The sequence below is a fragment of the Protopterus annectens genome, chromosome 3.part0 (genome assembly GCF_019279795.1).
Source record: "Protopterus annectens isolate FY-2018-M chromosome 3.part0, PAN1.0, whole genome shotgun sequence".
Taxonomy (NCBI): Eukaryota; Metazoa; Chordata; order Ceratodontiformes; family Protopteridae; genus Protopterus; species Protopterus annectens.
In genome coordinates, this window is record NC_056731.1 from 1,340,532,113 (window position 1) to 1,340,557,935 (window position 25,823).

General features: G+C 37.0%; 1 protein-coding gene across 1 annotated transcript in view; it reads left to right on the top strand.

Moving 5' to 3' along the window:
- LOC122796738 (desmoglein-2-like) overlaps nucleotides 1-25,823 on the top strand; it is a 1,262,885-nt gene that overhangs the window by 545,443 nt on the left and 691,619 nt on the right. Inside the window, exon 4 of the mRNA XM_044065447.1 lies at nucleotides 17,180-17,341. Coding sequence (XP_043921382.1) covers nucleotides 17,180-17,341 — 162 coding nt within the window. The remainder of the gene's footprint in view (nucleotides 1-17,179; nucleotides 17,342-25,823) is intronic.

Sequence of the window (25,823 nt, forward strand, 5' to 3'; positions counted from 1 at the left end):
AGTTGCAAAGAGTTAATGGAACAGTTCTAAATCATAAATTAAATTATGTGATTGCCAATGAACAAATTAATCAAATTAAAAAATAAAATTAAAGCAGACACAGCTCATAACTAATGAAATATGTCTCTAGTGTCATAACATAGTTAGGTAGGGTTTGAATCCAGCATTAGTAAGTGTGTATGAAAAGAACATCCCTTTATAGTTGGGAGGGTGGCCTAATGGTTAAGGTGTTTGCCTTGCAAACACAAGGTGCAGGGTTTGAGTTTCACAAGGGATAATTAGCTAGGCTTAAAATGGCTCACAAGGGCAGTTAGCCTAGTACTAATCTATGAACCTATGAATCTATGAACCTATGAACGTGATTTTTTCAGAAGGAACAGAACAGATGTTTCCTTTTATTCTTCTGTTATTCTGATTGCTTGCATTTGTGCATTTTCACATCAGCAGAACTACTGACAGGACAATAGATGTGATTTGCCACAGAAGGCAAAAAAAAAAAACATATGAAGAGGAAACAACATCTATGTGTGTGACTAGCTCTCTATATAACTAGTGTAGTTATTCAGTTATGTGAGAGAAGGACAGAGAGAGGTATTTTGTATTTGCCATCATTCATATCTGTAATGAAGAAAACTTTGTAAATATATGCTACAATCTGACAGAAATAGTACGTGTCATTTATTATAAAATAAGTTATCTGTAACTGTGCTTATAGCTGCAAAATATATTTCTTTATCAGTGTGCAATTTGAAAGGCTTGGTGCTTTAAACAGACTACAGATGGAGTCATGCAAAGCTCTGTGTCTCTGATTCAGCAGTAAACTGACTGTGTGTCTTAAGAAGACTTTGGATCCAGCACAGCATAGGAGCAGAGCGCGCAAATTAAAACTTTAGTCTTCTTTTGATACAAGTCAAAATGCAATTTTATATAGTTAATACAATGAAATTAAGTATTACTATCAAAACTGAATGTATTTAACAACTTTTTGTTTTACAGACCATTCTGTGAAAATATTTCATCAGTTATGAGCTGTGTCTGCTTTAATTTTATTTTTTAATTTGATTAATTTGTTCATTGGCAATCACATAATTTAATTTATGATTTAGAACTGTTCCATTAACTCTTTGCAACTGTTGAATTAACTATAAGAGATAAGAACTATTTATACACTACTGAAAATATATAGTTTCAATGTCATTTTAACCATAACATTGTGGTCATGTCCCTGAACTGCTCATTAACATCTTGGTAAAGTACTGAACTGAGCTTAGATAATACTTGAGGATTTAAAAAAAATATGATTTATACATTAAAGAATGCTATGTACATATTAGCCCATTAGTTGTATAAGTGCAATGTTTTAATATAATTTTCTTCTAACTGGGGTAAAACTAGTGATATTACAACTTGACAAATTACTTTTGAACTTATTACAATGTATCCTGTATAGTATGTAAAGCAGACACATTCCAAAATTCAGCTGGGAAAATAGGAGGGAACATGATGTCGTTCTAGTGTGCACTTTCCTAGGACATCTGAATACATACACTTCAGTAAAATATGAGAGCAGATCCTTCCCTTCAGGTGGGTAGGTTTCACATATTTTCTGGAAAGTGGGAATTACTTCAGTTTCAGGTAGAAATGATGCAGCAACCTGTTGTTTCATTGACAATTGGAATTTTACACATGTTCCATATAGACTAGCCAGACCAAGACTCTGCACTTTTCGCCAAATAGCTTGGCCAAAGTGGAATAAACATCCCTTACTGGTAACGTTACTGAAACTGTTGTGAACACTTTTTATGGCTGCCATCTCAAAATAATTTAGTATGTATTGGACGGTAGGTTCAAAATTTTACAACGATAATAGACTAAATACACACTCCCATAGATAGTTATAAGCTTTATTTGACTTTTTGGTCATGAGGCAATAAATGAGAGGTACACATTTGCTGTTATCTCCATATGTGATGAAAGCATGCACAGTATATAACTCCTGGCAAAATCGTGCCTTTGTTAAATAAATACCGTCCATGAACCACATAGTACTATTACACAAATCCTGTAGATTTTCCTGAGTGGTAAACACTAAGACATGTGTATTGGTGTGTAGGCCCACCATTCGTTTCTGAATGAATGCACCTTGTTTCAAGCTATATTCTGTTACGTCTACTACGTTCAAAGAAGTGTTTACAGTAGGGTATGATAACATCTTTCTATGCCTCACTCGATTCACCTGCTGCAGCATAGACTGTCTCAGCAGTTTGACAATACTTTCAAAGGAAGTACTTGCTACCATGTCATCTACAAATAACACTGGGGTGTTTCTACAAAGTTGAGCTGTGTCCTTTAAAGTATGGCACGTTTTATACCTTTCTACTTCAGTAGGATCTGATGCTTGCTGATGAGGGACTGACTTTAATAACTGTTCACCATCTGCAACAGTGATAGTAATAGCCCTACCTTTACATTTGTTTATTAGCTTAAACCTGCAACACCAGTAATGTTTACATTTTAAGGTTCTTTCTAAATTATACAGATAACCATTTATATGTAACATCTTCTGATTCCTTTGTGATGTAATACTGTCATAAATGTTACCTAGGATTCCAGTACAGGACTGCAAAGTGTTAGCCATGGTTGTAATGCCTATGTGGTGTAACACACACAGTGACTCATACTAGTTCACTACTTATAGAGGTTATATGTTTTACTTCCGGGTAAAACTTTCTTTGGAAATATAGTAAACAAGCGGTATATATGTATAACCTACATGTCTTCCTGCATATTTTTCTATGAAGAATAATCAACTGTTAATTCACTATATTAAGTTAGTTTTTAGAAGCAACTGATGGGACATGGCTTCTATGTACTATAGCACATATTCCCCGAGTTCAGTGTGGGTCGACTATAAAATTTCAACATGTCTTTTTACGATATATTCATCTTTCGCTCCTTTCGTAGATCAACATTTTGGTGCCGATCATTAGGTTTTCGATGAACTCAACTTGTGATAAGATAATATAGACACAGAAAATAAGGGACTCAGAAATTCAAGTGTATAATTGGTGTGGTCATCAAGAAAAAAATGTGTTATTTGCAGATGATATTATTTTGTACCTGATAAAAAAAACAGAAAAGGACATCTCGGTGTTGTGGAACATTCTGATACAGTTTCCAGTCTTTTCCAGATTTTATTTATTTATTTATTTCACATTTGTTTATTGGGATGGTTCGTCTAGGACAGAAAGAACCCATTTTCAGCTGAGGCCTGAGAAGAAAAGCTCCAACAGTAAAACAACAATATATGACAAAACATTTTTACAAATACATGAAAAGAAAGACACAGATTTGTGTTTAACATTGGTATATAAAAACAAAAACATATATACATAGAGTATAAATCACAAAAAAAGTATATACTCCACAGGGTAAATGTCTCAATACCACAAAATAAATAAAATAAATCAAACAGTCCAAAATGGTAGTGAAGACAACCAGGTACTCTGTCAATTCAATCTTCTTCTTTCGGCTGCTCCCATCAGGGGTTGCCACAGCAGATCAACTGTTTCCATTTCTTCCTGTCCTCTGCATCTTGCTCTGTCACGCCAACCACTTGCATGCCCTCTCTCACACATCCATAAACCTTATCTTAGGCCTTCCTCTTTTCCTGTTACCTGGCAGCTTCATCCTTAGCATCTTTTTCCCAATATACTCTGCATCCCTCCTCAGCACATCCCCAAATCAACGTAATCTTGCCTCTCTAGCTTTGTCTCCAAACCTTCCAACCTGGGCTGACTCTCTAATATACTTATTCCTAATCCTGTCCATCCTTGTCACACCCAGTGCAAATCTTAACATCTTCAACTCTGCCACGTCAAGCTCTGACTCCTGCCTTTTTGTCAATGTCACTGTCTCCAACCCATGTAACATAGCTGGTCTCACTACCCTCTTGTAGACCTTCCCTTTCACTCTTACTGGTACTCGTATGTTACAAATCACTCCTGACACTCTTCTCCACCCACTTCATCCTGCCTGTACTCTCTTCTTCACCTCACTTCCACACTCACCATTACTCTGAACTGCTGATCCCAAGTATTTAAACTCATCCACCTTCGCCACCTCTACTCCCTGCATCCTCACCATTCCTCTACCCTCCCTCTCACTCACACACATATATTCTGTCTTAGTCCTGCTGACCTTCATTCTTCTTCTCTCTAGAGCATATCTCCACCTCTCCAGGGTGTCCTCCACCTGTTCCCTACTCTCACTACAGATCACAATGTCATCTGCAAATATCATAGTCCATGGGGACTCTTGTCTGATCTCATCTGTCAATCTGTCCATCTGTCAATTCAATGTAATATAAAATTTATTCAAACAAAATCACAAACGTTGGTGAGCACTTTCGCTTAATAGCTTCATCAGACCTTAATACAATTCAACATATATAATCCTATTTAAATAAATTCAAACTTCCTATGCCATATATACGGGCAATAATTACATCTCCCACAGGGCTGCATTGATGTAGTCACATCTCCTACATCTCTCCTACTACTATTGTAACAAAGTAGTCTCTTCAAGTTCTTCTTGTTTTTATAGGAGAACCTGGGTCTATCCCCTATTATTTCATTTATATCCAAATTAACTGTTAAAATGGACCAGTTCTTACTAAATATATCTATAAGTTGCTTGTTATCACTGGTATAAAAAAGTGGAATCTTTAGAGAGCTATTGATAAGACTAGGTGTCATTACTGGTCAACCACTCCTGTTGGTCCAAAATATGGTTGTGCCCTACTTTTCCTCAAATCACTAATTGGTGTTAAATTCTCATTAATCTCACATTGTTGGTATCCTCTATTCATAAGTCTGTCCTCTACACTATTCATTTCCATCACAAAACCTTCCTCTGTAGGGTTGAGCCTAGATGCTCTAACTCCTTGACCCCTAATTAAATTTTTAAAAGCATACCCAGATGCATACTAGTTCTGGCCAAAAGTGAACTTCTGTAACATGCTTTTCTAAAAATTCCTGTATTTATCAGGCCATCAGATAATTTTTCAGCTAACACATCTAAGTATTTGACCTCATGTTCGAAGACGTCATAGTACATTTCAGGAAACTAGTGAGAATATTCATTTTATCAACAAAGTCCAATAGTTGTTCTTGGCTTCCTGTCCACAAAAGAAAAATATCGTCCACAAAACAATGATAAAAAGGTACACATTGTATGAATACCTCTAGTGGAAACAAAGAAATATTTTCCCAATGAGCCAAGAACATGTTGGCGTAGCTATTGGCACAAGAAATGCCCATAGCCACGCCATCATTTTGGATGTAAATCTGTTCATTAAATATAAAGATGTTATTCTCCAGCACAGTCTCTAAAAATTGACAGATTAAATCTATCTTAATCTCATCATAATCATTTCCACTAGACAGGTAATCATGTATGTAAGAAATACCCAATGAGTTATGAATTATAGGAAAAGAGACTGAACATCTAGTGTGACAAAGATGAATTCTCCAATATTCCCAGAGCTACTCACATGCTCATATAAATCAATAAGGAATTGTTTAGTGTTCCTTAAGACCATCCTACATTTATCTATGATTGGTTGAAGATGTTTTTCTATGTATATGGACATGGGTTCCATGGCCCATCCACCACCTGTTACTACTGGTCTCATGGGTGGTCTAAGTCCAGCTTTGTGGACCTTAGGTAAGCCCTGTATAACAGGAATCAGGGGATTCTCTACCTGTAAATATCTATATGTTTCACTGGAATATAGTCCACTTTTAAAGTTATCAGATAACATAGTAGAAATTAAACTAATAATTTGATGTACTCACGCTATAGTAATAAAACTATAAAACATAGTCTGATAACATCCTCTCCATAGCTTCAACATATTGCTCATAGTCCATTATTACAACAGGGCCTCCTTTGTCCGCAGGTCTAATCACTATCATTTCATTTCTTTGCAATTGCCTAAGTGCTTCTCTTTCCTTATAGCTCAAATTAGTCCTCCTTTTATTGGATTTCTTGAAACTACCTCTATGATAGAATGTATGTATTTAATCTTCTGTGAGTTTTAAATATGCATCCACTAGGGGGTGATTTTGTGGAACATAAGTACTCTGTTTTCTAAAGGGATATATTTGTTTATAATTACTATTACCAAACTCTAATTTCAACATAATATTTCTATAAAATACTTTTAAATCCAAAATAGTATCATGCACATTGCTCTCACAAGAAGGGATAAAGTTAAGCCCTTTATTTAGAACAGAGCATTCTTCCTCCACTAAAACATAAGTAGAAATATTCCAAATTAATGTTTCTCCACATTGCCCCACATCTTTTTGATGGACTGACTGGGGTTCCTGTCCCCAGAAAACTTCCATTTCTGGCGTCCTCGGCTTACTGACCTCCCTCTCCAAATTTATAGGTAATGGAAAAGGATGATTTCTAGAGGTATCCTCACATTGCTTAGAGTATTGACCTTATTTCCATTAGTTCTAGGTCTAACTACTTTCTCAGGATTAACAACATGATTATCATTCACTAATGCTTTCTGAATAGTAACAGTCAGATACAAATTCTTGTCCATAGGGGATATCTCCCTGATAGTGTTAACAACATTATTTTCATTTGTAACATTCATGGTTTTTAAATGTGCCCCGAGAGTCACAGATACATTACTAATATTTTCGTTCACATGCATTAGAATGTCCAACAGATCATTTGTTCCAAGGCCATGTAAAGACATGGCCTGATACAAAATCATTAGTACCGCTCAAGATTTGAACCTTCTTCTGTTGAAGTATTTTACACTCAAAATCAACGACATTATCTAACATGCTTTCAAGCAGAGAGTTAACAACAGTCTCTTGATATTTATTGATAATAAGTTCTTGTTTAACACAAAGTAATTCCTTTAACATAAATTCTACATCAACGCAACCCTGTGGGAGATTAAATTATTGCCCATATATAAACAATAGTAGTACCTTTATACATCCAGATACACATAAAAAATTGTTTTTAAGACATCAACAACATGTCTTACACCCCATGTTGTATATTTAGCAGAGTGTGAACTCTGTTATTCATTTTATATAGGAAAGACAGATTGTGTCTTTAAAGACAGAATAAGAGAACATCTTTATAACATTCGGATTAAATCTGAGTGTAATGCACTGTCCAAACACGTCATGAGTTCAGGAGAAGGGCATAGTTTTACTTTTAGGGTGATAGATATTATAAAACCCAGTATTACAGAGGGTGATATTTGGAATTTCACAAAAAGTAGGGAGGTTAATTGGATTATTGCTGTGAGAGCAGACATAGGGAGAGGGCTCAATGAAAGAGCCTCTATAAAACCTCTTTTAAAGAGTAGGAGAATTAACAAATGAGTTTTTATAGTACATATATACATACATATTTTTAAAAAATATATAAATTTATATTAGATGCAGTTGTGAATCTGTTTTTAATCATATGTTTATATTGTATGTATGAATTCATATTAGATGTATATATAAACTATGTTTATACTATCTTAGCCTAAAAAGCGCTTTTTATATTTCCTTCTATATTTCTTTGTGCTTTATGCCTTTAACTGAATTGCTTAGATAGAAGCTTGTCTATGATTGGACATAGGAAGTTTGAATTTATTTAAATAGGAATATGTATGTTGAATTGTATTAAGGTCTGATGAAGCTATTAAGCAAAAGCGCTCACCAATGTTTGTGATTTTGTTTGAATAAATTTTATATTACATTGTTGACAGAGTGCCTGGTTGTCTTCGCTACCATTTTGGACTATTTGATACATAGAGTACATATTTTATAACCTGGCCTAAGGATATTGGTACAGTCTGTTGATGGATCTCTGTGATATAGTCAGTAGTTATAACTGCTGTACATTTTTTTGTGATATTTATGTTAATCACATTATAGTGGTGCACTGTAGGCATAGTGATAGGAAATAGAGGGTGAAATATTAGCTGAGTGGAATGTTAACAGGCTGTTAGATGAGTTTACAGTAGTGTTAGTTAAGTAGAGGGAAGAGTATAAGAGAAAATCTGTAAAGTAGCGCATATAGAAAGGGGGAGGGGGAGTGTATGAGAGGTTAGCCAGGAGAAGAGCAAGAGCAAAACCAAGACTTGTTTAGATTCTGCTTTAAGGATTTTTTGAAAGCTACTGGATTAGGAATATCGATTGGCAGAGGGAGTGAGTTCCACACTTTGGCAACAGTGTGAGAGTATAGGCTCTGTCCAGGTATTCTAGAGGCTTTGAAGATAGTGAGAAGCTTCTTATCTTCAGACCTGAGGATTCTATTGGGATTGTAAGGTGGGAATATGCTGCTCATGGCAGGACAGGCTAGGGGCTTATTGATTATGTTGTGTAATGTTGTGAGTTGGATATAGAAGAGGCGGTTGGGTAACTCAAAGCAGTGTAGCATTTGCAGTGGTGTATAATGATGTGTGCCAGTTTTGGAATTTGTGGCAAACTTTGCCACTTTGTTGTAGCATTGTTCCATTTTAGATCTCATGGAAGTCTGTAGGTTAAAGAAAACAGAGGCACTACATAGAAATGAGGGCAGTAGGAAGGTTTTTGCTAGGGTGACCTTGGTTGATGCTGTTAGAGAGTGTTTGTTTCTGTAAAGGTTGCCAAGTTTCTGGTGTTTTTTTTTTATATTTTGTTGGATGTGGAGGTCAAACTTTAACTGATTATCTATGATTACACCTAAAAGTTTAGTATGATTTATTATTTCAAGAATGGTATTATCAGCAGTACTTTAAATTGTTTTGTGTCGGTAGGGAGATTTTTTGGTAGGAAGAGAAGGAGTTTAGTTTTATGGGAGTTTAGATATAGTTGATGGTCCATGAGCCAGGATTCAAAAGCAGAAAATTGACATTGTGTGATTAAGAATTTGTGGTAGTGTAGTTAAGAATAATAGTGGAGTCATCTGCATACTGGATGAGTGTTCCAGTGGGTGAGGCAGTATATAGGTCATTTGTAAATATGTTGAAGAGCAGGAAATCGGGGATAAAGCCTTGTAGAACTCCACTGGGGTTATGTATAAAGGGAAAATTTCTTTTAGCCACTTTACTGCTTGTTTTCACTTGTACAAGTAGCTGTGGAACCATTGTAAGGTGGAAGGGGTAAGGCCGAGATTTGAGAGCTTGTGCAACAGTATGGAATGTGATACAGTGTCAAATGCTTTAGAAAGGTCAAGAAATATGGCAGATGCCAAGTAATCTGTGTCTCTAGCTCTGTTTATAGATTCAGTAAAGGATAGGAAGGATGTGGATACCAAAGTAACAGGTCTCTTTTTTCCTGGAGGGCTGTGGATATGCTGTGACCTGTCTGTAAGCCATGTTGGGAATATGTGAGAGGGGTGATTTGTAGAAAGTGTCTTGTTAATTGTTAGTGTATACGCTTTTCTAATATTTTAGAGATGGGAGATATGATGGCTATGAATCAGAAGTTGTTAGTTCAGTTAGTTTACTGCCTTTGTGAATAGGGTGATATAGTACATTTTCCATATATCTGGTACTAACGATTCCGAAATAGATGTGTTCAGCAAGATGCTTATTGGGTAAGCAACTGAGTTGGCTGCTAATTTAAGGTAGTTGGGTGGGAAATTGTCAGTGGAGGTAGAGCAGGGATTAAGTTTCAACAGAAGTTTTTTTTTTGAGGCTAGTAAGTATTGGTTGTAAGGAGAATGCTGTTGAGTTTTGGAGAAGATGTTTCTGTCTGCTAAGTTTGAAATGGTGAGTATTAGCAGAAGGACAACTATTAGGGGGAGTATAGGAGGAAGAGGAAGAGGTGGTGGAGTTAGGCGTGTTAGAGATCAGATTGGCTATGGATAGTATGAAGTGGTTGTTAAGATTTTTGGCAATTTAAGATGGAGGAGCATTAAGTGAAGAGCAGAGGTCTTGTTTTGTGCCAGGGTTAATTAGGGCTGATATGGATGCCCAACATTTTTGGGTTAGCTTTGTGGTCTTGTTGAAGGTGGGTATACTTTGATTGTTTATCTTTGACAAGCTGTTTGTTTACTTGGTTTCACAATTGTTTGAAGTGTATTAGATCTACTTAATTTTTGCCTTGCTTCCAGAGACTGCAGACTTTGTCCCTTTTTTATTAGATTGTTTTCAAGGCTTTGTTAGCCATGGGGCAGAAATCATTTTAATTCTTTCAGTGCAGACTGGAGCTAGAGTGCCCAGTATTTGGTGTTAAAGTAGTGCACAGCTTCATCTAGTGGGAGACATTTTAGGGGTGACCAATTTATTTTGCAGAGTAATTAGTTGAATTTATCTTGGTTGAAATTGGTCAGTTTACAGATGGCTTTTAGAGTGTCAGTTTTTGGTAGGTGTACATTGGTTCTAATGGTAAATGTGGGTAAATGGTCACTAAGGGAATTTGGTAGGGTGCCATTAGAGTTAAAGTTATTAGGGTGTGACACCAGAATCCAGTCTAAGGTAGATTGTTGAGTGTAGCCCTTATTGTACCTAGTAGGGGAGTTAATGAGTTGAGAATAACCATAGAGGTTGATACTGTTTTATGGTAATTCTGATTATATGGATTGCCAATCTATGTTAAGATCACCTAGAATAATAGTCTCATGTTTGATGGAGTGATTTTAATTGTGTTGGGGTAAGGCAGGGCTACACCTCCTCCATTCCTGTGGTGTCTATCTAGTCTAGTTATGATATAGTTAGGTGGTAACACTTCAGAGTCTGTTATGCTAGGTTTTAGCCAAGTTTGGTTAGGGCTAGGATGTCTGGTTTGTGCTAGTCTTTCCAAGCTTGAAAGGGGGATATTTTATTCCCTAAGCTTCTAATCTTAAGGGATATAATTTTTAAGTTTCTTGGAAGTGTTCTATTGTCTTGGTGAGTATTAGGGAATGGGTTGGGATGGATGTCTCCACACTGAATTAGAGTAGTACTAAGATTGGCTAAGACAGCAGTGGGCTTAGTTTTTTTGGAGAAGTATGTGAAAAAGGAATAAGGCAAAGTTTACTATGTGGGGTATTTAGAAGTTTTGGAACTAACTAATAGGGAAAGCTATTGAGAGATAATTGTGGGGAGATGTCTGAGAACCTGCTAAGATAAGTTTGGTGAGTGGCAGTCAGTATGTGTCGGGGATAAGTTGTTGATATTTTGGAAGGTAGTGATGTTACATGTGTAAGGATTATTAGAAGAGCTGTTAGGCTGGATATTATAAACATTGTTGGGTGAATAGGATACAGACTGGAGAGAAATTGTTGTTGTTGAAGTTAAAATAGTACTGTTTAGAGGGTATAATATTAGTTCAGACCTGTCCTAGGAGAATATATGATTAGTGTGCTTTAAGGAAATGTGATAGAGAAAAACGGTGGTGTAGTAGGGTTAATGGGGTCGGTGTTGTGGTTTGTTAAATAAAAAGTGGGTGGAGTTATAAAAGTATAAGTGTAAGAGTGGTGGGGTGAGTGGAATTTGGGGGTAGGGTAGAAGAGCAGACTGAGCCCGAGCAAAGTGAGGGTGAATGGAGTAGACTGGACCAGACTGAAGGCCAGGACTGCAGCAGTTGACTGTGAAAAACAATCTTAGCAACAGTTAGTAAAGGCAGTTAAAGAGGGGACATCAATAGATGTTATTCATGAACAGAGTGTTAAATGATGAGAGGTTGCATGGTTCTGAAAGCTGAGAACAGTGCTGAAAATCTTTGTTGCCAGAGTGCAATAATTAGAGCAGCTGTAATGGTAGCAGAAGTTTGGAAAAGAAGTAGATTACACAGACTGAGGTGGGAGGCTGCTAAATGCAAGGCAAAACTTTGTAATAGAAAATAAGAATAAGGGTATATGGCAGTAAACTACAGTTAAATTCCCTGTAGAAATTGCAGATAGGGATAGAAAGACAAATGGAGGCAGAAGCAAATTTGGATGATGGGGCAAGGGTAAGGCTTGATGAAGTACAGATATCATCTAAAGACAGATGAATTGCAATAATATTTGGAGTAAATTACATACACTAATAGAATGAGTAGACTCTGGCAGGACTGTGTTGACCATATGTGATTGATTCCCATGCTTCAAACAGGTTGGGAATGAACTTTGCAATAATTTATTTTATACCAGGCCTTGCAACCTAAGAATGAAAAAGGGTGCAGAAAGGAGAGGTGAGTTAGATATTGGAGGCCATACAGATTATGAAAAGTACCAAAACAGAGGTGGTAACAGCTAGACAAATAAAGTAGGAATGTTTAATATAGGGTAGAACAAAAATATTCCTAGTGGTTAATGAAAACACGAGTTAAGACATGTATGGAGAAGCAAGGTGAAGGTGAAGTGGTTAGAAATAGTGTAAAAAGAGTAAATAGACATTTATAGAGGTGCTTTGTTTGTGTACCAGTGTACAGGCAAAGACAACAGAGGAAATATAATGCTTGGACATTAATAGGTTGTACAGTTACCATTTACTAGGATAATACTGCCGCTAAATGTTAGCACCGATATATCTATAAACGTCTGAATTTCCTGGACTACCATTTACTCCATGTGCCTGTAATCTGGTTTAACACATATGCAACTTAGCCGGTAGAGGTCTAGCAAGGTAGCCAAGCATAGCTGAAAGGGTAACAGCATCAACATCTATCTCAATAAACACAAAACCTTATAGTATCATTGTATTACAAAATTATCATTGTACTATATGTACATTGTACTATAAAATTAATGAAGATAAAATTATAGCTGTAAATTATGTACCCACACACACATTGATTCAGCAATACCAATATTTGTGGGGGCATGTTAAAATGAAGTACTTATTAGTAATTGTTAAAAGGATTCTGTTATGGTAGCTAAGGATATGTGGGAAGAGACTAAGCAAAGGATAATACAAAAATGAACTAGAATCTGTTTATGGATATGGAAAGCAAGATGCAAGCAGTTAAAATGCTGTAGTTTTCTACACAGGTCAGGCATATTGTTATCAACCAGAGGAGAAGTTGTGGATAGCAATTAATAAAGAGTTGAATGATTTTATCTGAGTGGGGAAGAGGGCAAGAGTAAAGTGGGATAAGTTGATCCTTCCAATAGAACAAGATGGATTGGGATTACCTGATCTGAAGGGATATTTTAGAGCTACATATTTAAGGCTCCTATACACAGCACAAGCAGAAAGCTATAATTTAAAGTGGGGAGGGATGATGATGAAATGGGTTGGGGGCTCTAGAAATAAAGAGAGAGTGGGATTCTGGATGCAGATTATTAAGGAGAATAACAATAGCCATACAGAATGTTATATTCATAAAGTATTCTAAAAACTAAGCCAATATGAGGATGGAGAAAGGAGATTTGCTGATAGGGATGACCGCAATTAGGTGTACAGAGAATAAGCAAGAGGGAGCAGAAATTTAGTGGAGAAAAATGGCAAAGGAACCAATGTATTTGGGAGCAAATAACTACAAAGGGAAAGGTAATAGGATGGGAAGAGGCCAAGAATACATTTGGACTGCAGGCTAGAGACTACTTTCTTTATCAAGGACTAATATCAGAGTATATGCAAAGAGAAAGTGATAGGGGAATCCTAAGTGAAAGACCAGCACTGGTAGAGTTTTTAGTTGAATTTAGATCAGAGGCTGCTACTAAAAAGGAATAATTAGTAGGGCATATAAAATATTGCACGATAACTACAGGAATCAATCAGAGGAGGTTAGAAAAGATTGGGAAGAGAGATTGGGTCAGAAATTCACAAAGAAATAAAGAGGGACTATGTGTATACCTCCCAATTATTTAACAAAGTCTAGAAGATTTAATATTTTTGCTTGGAGATGTTTGCATGGTTATACCCCAATCGGACTTAAAAGAATGAGTTGGCAGGCTTTAATAATTCCCTACAGACTACTATCAGAACTACTGGGTGAACAAACTGGTGTAACTGAGGAAATTATATATTTTTGAGCTGTAATCTATCTATCTATATGACTGTGTATGTGTGAGTGTGTGTTTGTGATTATTTGATGAGAATTCAATGCAGCTGCCATCAACTCTTGTCACTTACACATTAAACACAAACACACACACACAAACACACACACATGCGCGAGTGCACACACACACACACACACACACACACACACACACACACACACACACACACACACACACACACACACACTGTGCAAAACAGTATTTTTCCTGGGGACAAGCCCCCTGTACACCCCTGCCTGTCTATGAGATCAAGCAGCACTAGGGAAAAGTAGAAACTTCCTAATTCCTACTGCTACACAACTTAATTGTATTCCACTGCTATTTGTTGATGAAACAGGTTGTTAAAACAAAATTCTCAAACCATTTTGCTATTTACCAACTGGTAGTTAACCGCAAGAGGTGGATCACACACACACACACACACACACACACACACACACACACACACACACACACACACACACACACACACACACACACACACACACACACACACACACACACACACACACACACACACACACACACACACACACACACACACACACACACACACACACACACACACACACTCTGCACAGCTATAGTAAGGGTATGTAGGGACAGGGGTTTATATGCTTCCCATCATAAGTGCAAGAACAGGTAATGTTTCCTGATACTTCAGAAAAATCAATGTAATTTCAAACAAAATAAACAGTTCTAAAACTTGCTGTTATACTTTTCAAACAGTTTTGTATCCCAGCTACATATCACTACTACTTATATACATGAATTCCCTGATCACTGTACCTCACATTAGTATAAATTATAGCCCTGGAGTTTGTGCATATTCCCCAATTTTCATTTATTGTCTTTTCCAAGAGTTATATTTACTGTCCTCGGATATTCAGTAGGCACCCATTTTACATGTAAGATCATCTTTAACGTCAGAACTATGAAATACAATAATATCTAAATTGCTTGCCTGATATGTTTGGAAACTGGTATGTTATACTTTGACTGGAAATTCATATCTCAAAAGCGATTAATTCTTTCATTTCTGACAAAGTGGTGTATGCTTGTAAACGTACATGCAGTCTTGAACCATTTAGTAATGGATGCAGCATAAATAATTATATGCAACTAATAGACATATGAAATACAATAATATCTAAATTGCTTGCCTGATGTGTTTGGAAACTAGTATGTTATACTTTGACTGGAAATTTTTAGACTTCATATCTCAAAAACGATTCATTCTTTCATTTCTGACAAAGTGGTGTATGCTTGTAAACGTACATGCAGTCTTGAACCATTTAGTAATGGATGCACCATAAATAATTATATGCAACTGACAGACATACCAGTTGTGGGGAACTAGTCTGCCTATAAAATTCATATAACCAGGTCAAAGCCACATATTGTGAAAAAAAGTGGTTGTATATAAGGCTCTGACGATGACTAAGCATTTGGTCTTGATGCTTCCACTGAGTTCTCCTCAATTAAAGACACAACATTTAATTCCACAATGTATCATTTTTTGATGGACGAATATGTTCATTCCCATAAGCTACCCACCCCAAGCATATGCACAGATTGGAGCTATGCTGTATAATGAACATGGGTAACATTCTGAGGGGTGAGTACATGTTTTAAATGATAGGTGGGTGGTGGGGCAACAGCATGAGGTCTGAGTACAAAATATACATTTCTGGTGACAGCCTTGGCTAGTTGGAGTGTTGCTGAGAGTGGCAGCTTGAGGATGCAGAAGGTAGTGAGCATCAAATTAAGCTTTCTGCAGTTATTGCAACAAGAAATCTGGTTAATTGAAGGGTTTTTATAGTATCAAACATATTTTTAGGCATGCCAGAATTGTTTAGGTGTTTGGGTGGGGTGCTGATATGCTACCCAACATTCCAAGTATGTCTTAGTTGGGTTCAGGCACCTAGGCAGCAAGACATTTCCCTGTGGTACATCTGGTTGTGGACACATGACTGAAGTGACATTCACCTGCAGAACAATTTGGCTGTTGTGAATTCCCTGTGGGCACAGAGAAGAATGTGGTGCCATGCCCACAACTTCAATAACCAAATGGACAATGGGAAAATAATATCCGTAGTCCCTATGGCAATATGAGACAGTGGGCAGTATGGAAGGCATAAACAGCAGGTTGGCCAGTGGGTATGTCATTGGCAGTACAAATGTAGTGCACAATGGGCAGTGGCTTTTTAATTGGTGTATCTGGACCACTACCCCCTTCACAGAGTCTACGGAACATTAACTAAAATGCATACTGGAGCATACATGTAACCACAGTAGCTTGCAAGATTTCCTCCATGCTGTTGTAGTTATATAAGCATGTACTGTACAACACTCACAACTTCTTCTGTCCCCATGTACTTGATTATTAAATCTGTGGGCATGGCAACATGTGCTTTTCTTTGTCCATAGGGAATTCACAACAGCCATATTTCTCTGCAGCTGAATGACATTTCGGCCATGTGCCCCCCCCCCAAAAAAAATGTAACATAGGGCAATGTCTTGCTGCCTAGGTGCCTGAACCCATCATAGTTACTTCTTAAGTGCCAAGGGTCTCTGTCTCTCTCTCTCTCTCTCTTCCTCAGTCTTTGCCCATTCTCTACTGATAACAGGACAATAACCAGTAGCTAAATGGCACACAAGTGTAAAATGTGTGCCACTGTACATTCTGGATTCTCCCAAATTCCACATGCCTTTAATAGGTATTACCTTCAAAGCTGGACACAGTATAGGGCATAGTGTAAGTGGTTCTGAACAAACTGATTGTTGGAATTACAGAGTTTCTTGTCCATTAAATCAACAGCTTGGATTAGCTAATGTATATTCGTGCTGCATCCTTTGCTTATTTGCTTAGGGATTCCAAATTTTGTTGTGGTACTAACTCCAGTATTGCACAAACAGACAGATGCAGACACACACACACACACACACACACACACACACACACACACACACACACACACACACACACACACACACACACACACCTGAAACCATTCACAATTATTTTACTGTGTCCATTGTGATAGTGAGTGAGGCACTTTAAGCTGCAAAGAACTTATTGTCTTAATTGGAGAAATCATTCTGTGGTAGTGAACCCATGAGGATATATCACAGAAAGACACTAATATCTATGAATTGCTAACTAATAATTCAAATATCTTTACAGATACGATATGAAACAGATGATGGCAAACCAATAAAGCTGACTTACAAAATTACAGGAAAAGGGGCAGATGAAGAACCATTTGGTTGGTTTTTAATTGATAAATTCACAGGGCATTTGAGCCTAACAACAGTCGTTGACCGAGAAGAGCATCCATTATTCAAAGTAAGTGGCATATCCTGTCAAGAATAGTCACAAAAAAAATGAAGGCAAGAACATTGATATAAATAAGAAGGCTTTCTGTTGTTGCTGGGAAGTTTTATTTAAATTAACCTGATTTTTCAGTCTGTTTTGTTCAGCATCTTTTTCTCCCTTCCTTTCTCTCTCTCTCTCTCTCTCTCCCTCTCTCTCTCTCTCTCTATATATATATATATATATATATATATATATATAAAGATATATGGATTCAGTGTGTTTCAAAGTACATTCAGTACATTGAATGTTTAGGAATGAAGCTTGGTTTTTCAAAGTGCTGGATCATCACAGGATGATGGTATTTGCTTTGGGGGATCACTACAAAGTGGGGGGGATTTTTCCCTTTTCACTCTGTTTTGCAATCTTGGAGATGATATATATAATTAGCAGTTTGTGTTTCCTGTGCGTGTGTGTGTGTGTGTGTGTGTGTGTGTGTGTGTGTGTGTGTGTGTGTGTGTGTGTGTGAGTTTATGTATGCATGTGTATCAATAAATAAATACATAAATGGTTAGAAGCCAGACTGCCATGGGTCAGATTTATCAAAATAAGAAAATGCAGACTTAACAAAAAATTGTCTAGAGGACAATAGTGACTAAAGTTTTTTTCCCCGTCTGTCTCAAGCTGCTATGACTCTGAAACTGATTGCAATAAACATATACGGTACAGGGAGGTATGTACAGTGAGTCAGAGCCCCTACCTCTCTGAAAATCCTATTTTACCAATGAGCATTTAGTGACATTTATGGCTGCTTTGCCCTTTTGTGAAATGTTCATTTGATTTTGTATACTCTCTGTCCTTTTGTGAAATGTTCATTTGATTTTGTATAAATTCTCATCCCACTCTGATGCTTTCTTGCAATTGATAGTATAACATTTGGACACTTAGCTGATAAAAAAGAATCCTACACAAAAGAGAAAAAAATGGATATTCAGTTTGCTTGCTTTATTACATCCTGAATTCAATGAGAATATTTAATATTTTGATATCCTATTACATTTTAATTGTCTTAAAGATGCAACATTACATCCATCCACTGCGTAGCATTATTCAACTCAGTGGATGAGTGTAATGTTTCAAAGAGTTGAGTTTAATATTTATGATTTTTACTTATGATATTATGAAGTGAACTTTCTTTTATGGTTTGAATACTTTTTACCATTTATTTTATTTAATTATTTTAGTAACAAAACTGTTTAATTACACTTCTCCCACTTATTTCTGGCATGCAATTGGGGCAGTTTGAGTAGTTGTACATAATTATTTATTTGATTACATAATCCGCAGAGCTTCTTATTACTTTCCTGAAATTAAACAATTATAAACAAATGTGCATTACTGTCCTTTACACACACACACACACACACACACACACACACACACACACACACACACACACACACACACACACACCCGATGTAGCTGGAAGTTATCCTAAACTGGATCTCCATTACAATTCCACAAAAAATAAAATACTAGGTAGGTCAACTACTCCAATTGCCCTACATGTAGCTTGAACTTATTTATTAATAGCCCCACACATTATAGCAAGACATCCAGTTCCCTATTAGACTGGATCCTGTATCAGTCAGACCCTAGCAAATACAATGCCTGACTGTCTCACTGATCATCTCCCAATCTATGCAACCAGGCATCTCACTCATCCACTTAAACAGCATGTTTATAAAACAGCACAGAACCTTTCCAGATTTAACCCAGAGATATTCATTACCACCCTATCATCTATTAACTGTAAATTACTAAAAAAATCCACCCTTTAGATGATACTGTAAATTAATTCATTACTGATTTCCTGAATATTCTAAATTGCCTTGAAGCTTCTAGAAGGAAGAGACTAAAAACAAATAATGCAATTTGCCTATCCAAAAAAAGAGTGGAATGCTAATTAATGCAAGATATTGAAAAAGCATGGAAAAATGGCAAAAATATAAAACACCACAATATCTTGAAAACTTCAGAATGCTTTGAAATCATATTAAAAGTAAATAAATGGCAGCAATGTTACTATATCAGAAGAATAGTAAACACAGCCCTAAAAAATTCTGACAGCAATAAAAGAAATTTTGCATCCTGGCAAAATATTTAACTCTAACCCCTCAACCAATAACTCACTACTTAAACTGCCAAATAATTCAACTCTTATTTCATAGATAGTTTATTATTTCTAATCAAGGATTCCCCAACATCTAATCCTAACCCTGCCCAATACCCACATATCATTGCATCCACTTTCACCTTCAAACCTGTGCCCACATCCCATATAAAACTACTCTTAAACAAACACAAACCATGCTGTAGTTCATCTGTTGACCTTCCAAGGGAGTACCTTAAAGTAGCAGCCAATAGCATTGCCTATCCTGTCTCAATCCTTATGAATAGGTCAGTTCAGGAATCCCATGTTCCCACTCCCTGGAAAAAGTCACATATTATCCCTCTGTACAAAGGAGGAAATTCAACACATATTATAACTTTAGACCTATACCAATCTTATCCTCCCTCCCAAAATATTTGAAAAATGTACTAAAAAACAATTGCTAAAATATCTCCTGCACGAAAAACTCCTATCCCCCACATGCCTTCCATCCTTCCAATAGTACTAACACTGCACTTGTAAGCTATATAGATGCTGTCGGTAAAACTAGAGATAAAGGAAAACTAATCTCCTCTTTATTTCTGCATTTGCCTAAATCCTTCGACACAGTTTGTTACAGCATTAGGTCTCTCTCAGCCCACCCTTCTATTGTTCAAAAGCTACCTTTACAATAGGCATCAATCAGCAAAATGGAACTCCACCCTCTTTCAATACCTCCCAGTCACCACCAGTGTACCACAAGGCTCTATCCTTGGTCTCCTCCTCTTTAACATTTTCATCAACAGCCTCCACACAAAAGGCCACCTCAGTAATACAGTACACAGAAGACTCCATACTGATTTGTACATTTGAGAACATGGCACACCTCCAAAATATTGCACAGGAAGCTTTAACAGCCACTAAAACATGGCTCTGTAACTTATAACCCATGCTCAACCCTAAAAAAAAACAAACATACTACCTTTATCCCACAAATCCCTCCCTCACAATAAAACAAAATTTAAAGTCCTCTCTCTTGATGATACAGCCATTGAAGTCAATGCTCATAGCAAATTATTATGGATGATAGTGGATGATAATCTTAAATTTTACCTGCACATACAATATTACAATAAGAAAAACACATCAAAAACTCATCAGAAACTAGGGATACTTTATAGACCCAAAAACTTTCTTACTGATTGAACTACACTTAACACAACTTAGCACCTCCCCATACTTCTTTATGGCACTCCCATCTTTACTAACCTTCAGGCATCAAAACTTGTACAAAAAAAACTGCAGCTCTACTCGGTAACATATCGCCTACTTTGAGGTGTTCTCTGCCTGACATACAAAGCTATGTCAAACCCAGAACTGTTAGACAAGCTGCACCTAAAGAAATCCCAATCCCTCAGAGCCACGAGTTCTAAAGATCTAAACCTTGTCACCACAATTAACAGAAACTGCTGGAGAGATAGATTCCTGTCCTAGAGACTCCCAATGCTCTGGAACAGGCTACCTATCTATATCAAGCAGAGCACTTCACTAGCACTCTTCAAGAAGAACCTTGATGAGTGGATAGGTAAAAGGAAGTTCACCCCAGGAATTACTTCAGTGGCCCTGCTCAACAGAGGCGCAGGTAAATAGCATCCTTAGGTGGCGAAAGCCAGGGAACCTTGTTGGCTAGGTTTACATAGGCCCTAGGGCTGATAGCCTAGTACCCACCTATGAACCTATGAACCTATGCTATAACAATGTTGCGAAAAATGCAGCCAATATCCTGTTCAGAACCCACCACTGTACTAGCACTAAAAAGATTAAATTGGTTAGAACTATCCATTAACTAACATAAACACAGCTTCTTGCCAACTGTAAAATTATCTAGCATCCATCTGCCTGTCTAGTACTAAATAGCATTTGACATGACTATGTGTCGAATTGGTCATTATAATCCAATGACCAAATACTCTTTCCTGTCAAAAAACGTATCAAATCTGCTGGGCATTGTCTATAGTTGTAACATGTGCTAAGGCCTGGAACTCCTTACCTGTATCCATCAGGTCAGTACCCTCACTCCCATCCTTCATCACCATTCTAAAAGACTACCTAGCCAACAGCTAGCTCCATTCTTGCTCAACACTAGGATAAACTATATTCCTTAATGTGAACAAATAACTATGTGCATCTTGCAACTCCTTACTCTCCCTTCTTCACTCACTTCCTTACTTCTATCAATTTCTCTCCCCTGGCTTTCTCTCTAAATATACCATAAGTCTGCTTTTCTGTCGTTTTATATTGCAATTCCTACTTGTATTATACTAACTTACATTTAATTTCTCTATAAACTGGCTAAGATTTCTCTTTAATATTAAATCATTGCTATAGAACTTGAATATATTCTTAACCAGTTTTTTCATATTATCTCTAATTTAGTATAATTATTTAAAATGTAGTATTTTGTATTATTTTAAAGGTTGTAAAATATTGTTCTTAAAATGTTTTGTAATACTTTGGAGATTTTCTTCCCAGGATAAATAATATATATATGTATATGTCTTGACCAGAGCAAATATCAAACTTCACCTAACTTAAAAAATATCACCACTGCACTCTCCAAATGTTGTCTAGAAAAATATTGCTAAGCCAAACAATTCAACACAAAGAAAAACAGTGTTTCTACATGGGCATAAGCTCCCCAACTCACTGCACCCCCACATATTGAGGAAGCTACCCATAACCCCTGAATTAAATATGCCATCTCTGTGACCATACTAACTCAAAAAGGGAATATATCTCCCTGCAAACAGAAATTGCTGCTGGCACACATTAGAAATCCACAGCAGCAATGATTCCAGTAGGAAAAAGGATAGAATATTTACTCCTAGTACTATCCTACAAATCACACAATAATTACTCAGCTTTAATACAATTGATAATATTAGATGGTTGAAATACTGGGCATTTGGCCAAAAATGCTCACAAGGTACATGTTGATATTCTGTGTTATCGGCACTCTACACTGCACACACACATATATATATATATATATATATATATATATATATATATATATATATATATACATATATGTTTGTGTGTGTGTGTGTGTGTGTGTATATATATATATATATATATATATATATATATATATATATATATATATATATATGATTCTAGGACATTTCACTGAATGCACATTTCACTGAAAGTCAAATTAGTGTGCACTTTTCACTGAAAGCTCAATTCACTGAAAACTCAATTCACTGAAACACATTTCACTGAAAGTTATATATTGCCTTTTCCCCACTGTATTGTGACCCTGGAGTTAGTATATATAGTAAGGGGGGTGGGGGCACCACCCCCCCACATTGGGGGGTATGGGGGACATAGCCTCCCCACATATTTTAAATATTTTGAATATGCATGGATACTTACAATTCCAATATATTACTGTTTTCCAAACATAATATATACTTAAAATATGTGGGGGCTATGCCCCCCACACCCCCTATGTGGGGTGCAGTGCCCCCCTTACTATATATACTAACCCCAGGGTCACACTACAGTGGGGAAAAGGTTATATATAATTTTCAATGAAATGTGTTTCAGTGAATTGAGTTTTCGGAGAATTGTGCTTTCAATGATTTGTGTTCAGTCATTTGAGTTTCAGTGAAACGTGCATTCAGTGAAATGTCCTAGACCCATATATAGATATATATATATATATATATATATATATATATATATATATATATATCTTTATATATATGCATTTAAAGAAATGATCGGACACATGGCAGTATGCTAGAGAAAATTAATTATTTTTGTCAAAAATGTGGTTGTAAATCTTGTAGCATGTTATATATCTCATATGCATATAATATAAAATAGTAAATTGTAATGAATATGCAACTATTTTCCCTATATACTCAGCAAAACCATTAAAAGTGGAATCAATTTTTGTGGTTTCTCAAATGTGTATACTCTCAGCTTAAAAAAATTACCTTACTTGAACAATAACTTATCGGATTCTACCTTGACTAACCTGACTGTAGAAAGAGGCAAAAAACATCATTCAAACTGAAGAAAAACAGAAAACAGAATGTGGGACACTAAAGACAGAGGAAGACTATTTAGAGTTAATTATCACTTTTCTTATGAACCGTGGAAGTAGATTCCATTCCTGGACAGAACTCAAACTATGCTCCATAGTCTTTGTAGATTTACAACTACTGTTTGGATTTTCAAGCCAAAAATATTTAGAATCAGTAAATCTTTAGCCACCTGCAGTGATGGGTCTAGAGAAGTTGTTATAGTTATTCTGTATGCCACTTGTCTGTTTAAACATGTTTACTTTTTCATGTTTTCTTTATACAAATGTGTAGCTTTTTGTATATTTGAAGTTACAAAGTACATTGTTTTGCTTATTTCAAGTAACAGATTTTATTATCCAATGTAAAAGCATGTTGCTGGCAATATATTAATTTGTATAAATATATAGAACCAACCAATATTGCCATCATCCTGGCAGATTGGCTCAGTGCTAACTTTACTCCTCTCTCACCCTCCAAAGGGCCCATCTTAACATAGGAAGAAAGCAAAGCCCCTGTAATCATGGATGAACAAATAAAGACTGTACTCTCCAAAGCCAAGAATACAGCATCCATGGGACCAGACAATATCCCAGGCTGCGTACTGCACAAACTAGAGAATGAACTGGCACCCCACCTATGTAGCATGTTCAGTCATAGCCTCACCTTAGGCTATGTGCCTACTGAATGGTGCACAGTGATGGTTATCCCACTCTACAAAGGGGGTGCCACCACGGACCCTGGGAACTACCGCACCATTAGGCTGATGAGCCTGGTCTGCAAGGCCATGGAATGCATCATCTTGGAGCTTATTAACAAAGACATAGGTAACCTCCAAACCCTGGACCCCACTCAGTTTGGGTTTGTAAAAGGTAGATCATGTCTACTTAACCTGACTAACTTCTTTGAAGCAGTCACTAGAGCCGTAGATGAGGGCAAAGTAGTGCACACGGCCTATCTTGATTATAGATAAACTCACTAAACTGGGCATAAATCCCCATGTCACAAGATGGGTGGCCAACTGTCTCCCTGACAGAACCCACACAGTAAAAGTAGCAGACTCCTAGTCCGACTTCAGACCAGTGACGAGTGGAGTACCACAGGGTTCGGTCTTGGGTCCTCTCCTGTTTGGCATCTACTTCTCTGAAGTGCAGACCAGCACAGAAGGTCTTTGGCTAACACAGTTCACAGATGACTGCAAACTGGGAGCCATAATAGAATCACCTAATGATGTAGACACCTACAAAAGGGCCTTACAGAGGCAGATGCTTGGTGTCAAAGTCATGGCCTCAAGCTCTATGTCAAGAAGTGCATTGTCATCCCCTTTGAGAAAAACTCAGTATTCATGAACTACCACATAGGCGGTAGCTCACTAAACACTGAAAGTGTGAAAAGAGACTTTGAGACACAGTTGGACAGTAGTCTCTCCTTTGATAACCACATCACCACAGTAGTGAGGAAATCCTTCTATGTGGCACACCTCATCACAAAAGGGTTCTCCTCTAGAAAAAAGGAGGTCATTGCTCCTCTCTACTCATCCCTCATCAGACCTATTATAGAGTACAATGCCCCGTTTGGCATGTTTCTCACAAGACACCTACAACAATTGGAAAAGCCATAGAAATACCTCACTAAGAGGATTACCAGCCTCAAACAGATGCCATACGCAGACCATCTAAAAAAATCCAGCTCTACTCCATTACATATCACCTACTCAGAGGTGATCTCTGCCAAACATACAAAGCTATGTCAAACCCAGAACTGTTTGACATGCTACACTTAAAGAAATCCCAATCTCTCCAAAACACATGCTCCAGGGAACTAACTAAACCTTGTCACCACAATAAACAGAACATGCTGGAGGGATAGATTCCTGTCCCAGAGACTTCCCATACTCTAGAACGAACTACCCATTCATGTCAAGCAAACATCCTCATTGGCCCTCTTTATAAAAAGTTGATGACTGGTTGGGAAATAGAAAATTCACCCCGGAGATCACTTCTGTGGCACTACTTGACAGGGGCACAGGAAAATAATTTTCTTGGGTGATGAAAGCCAGGGAACCTTTTTGGCTCGACTTATATAGGCCCCATAGCCAATAGCCTAGAACCTACCTATGAACCTATGAACCTATAAGGGGTAGATGCAAACATTGGTAATTTGTCAACTCAGCTTCCAACTCTGAAGGGGTTACTGTTCAAACTATTGCTACTCTATCAATGTTTAACAGTTGGCTTATTTTGAAGGTGGACAATAACTGTGCTCCTAA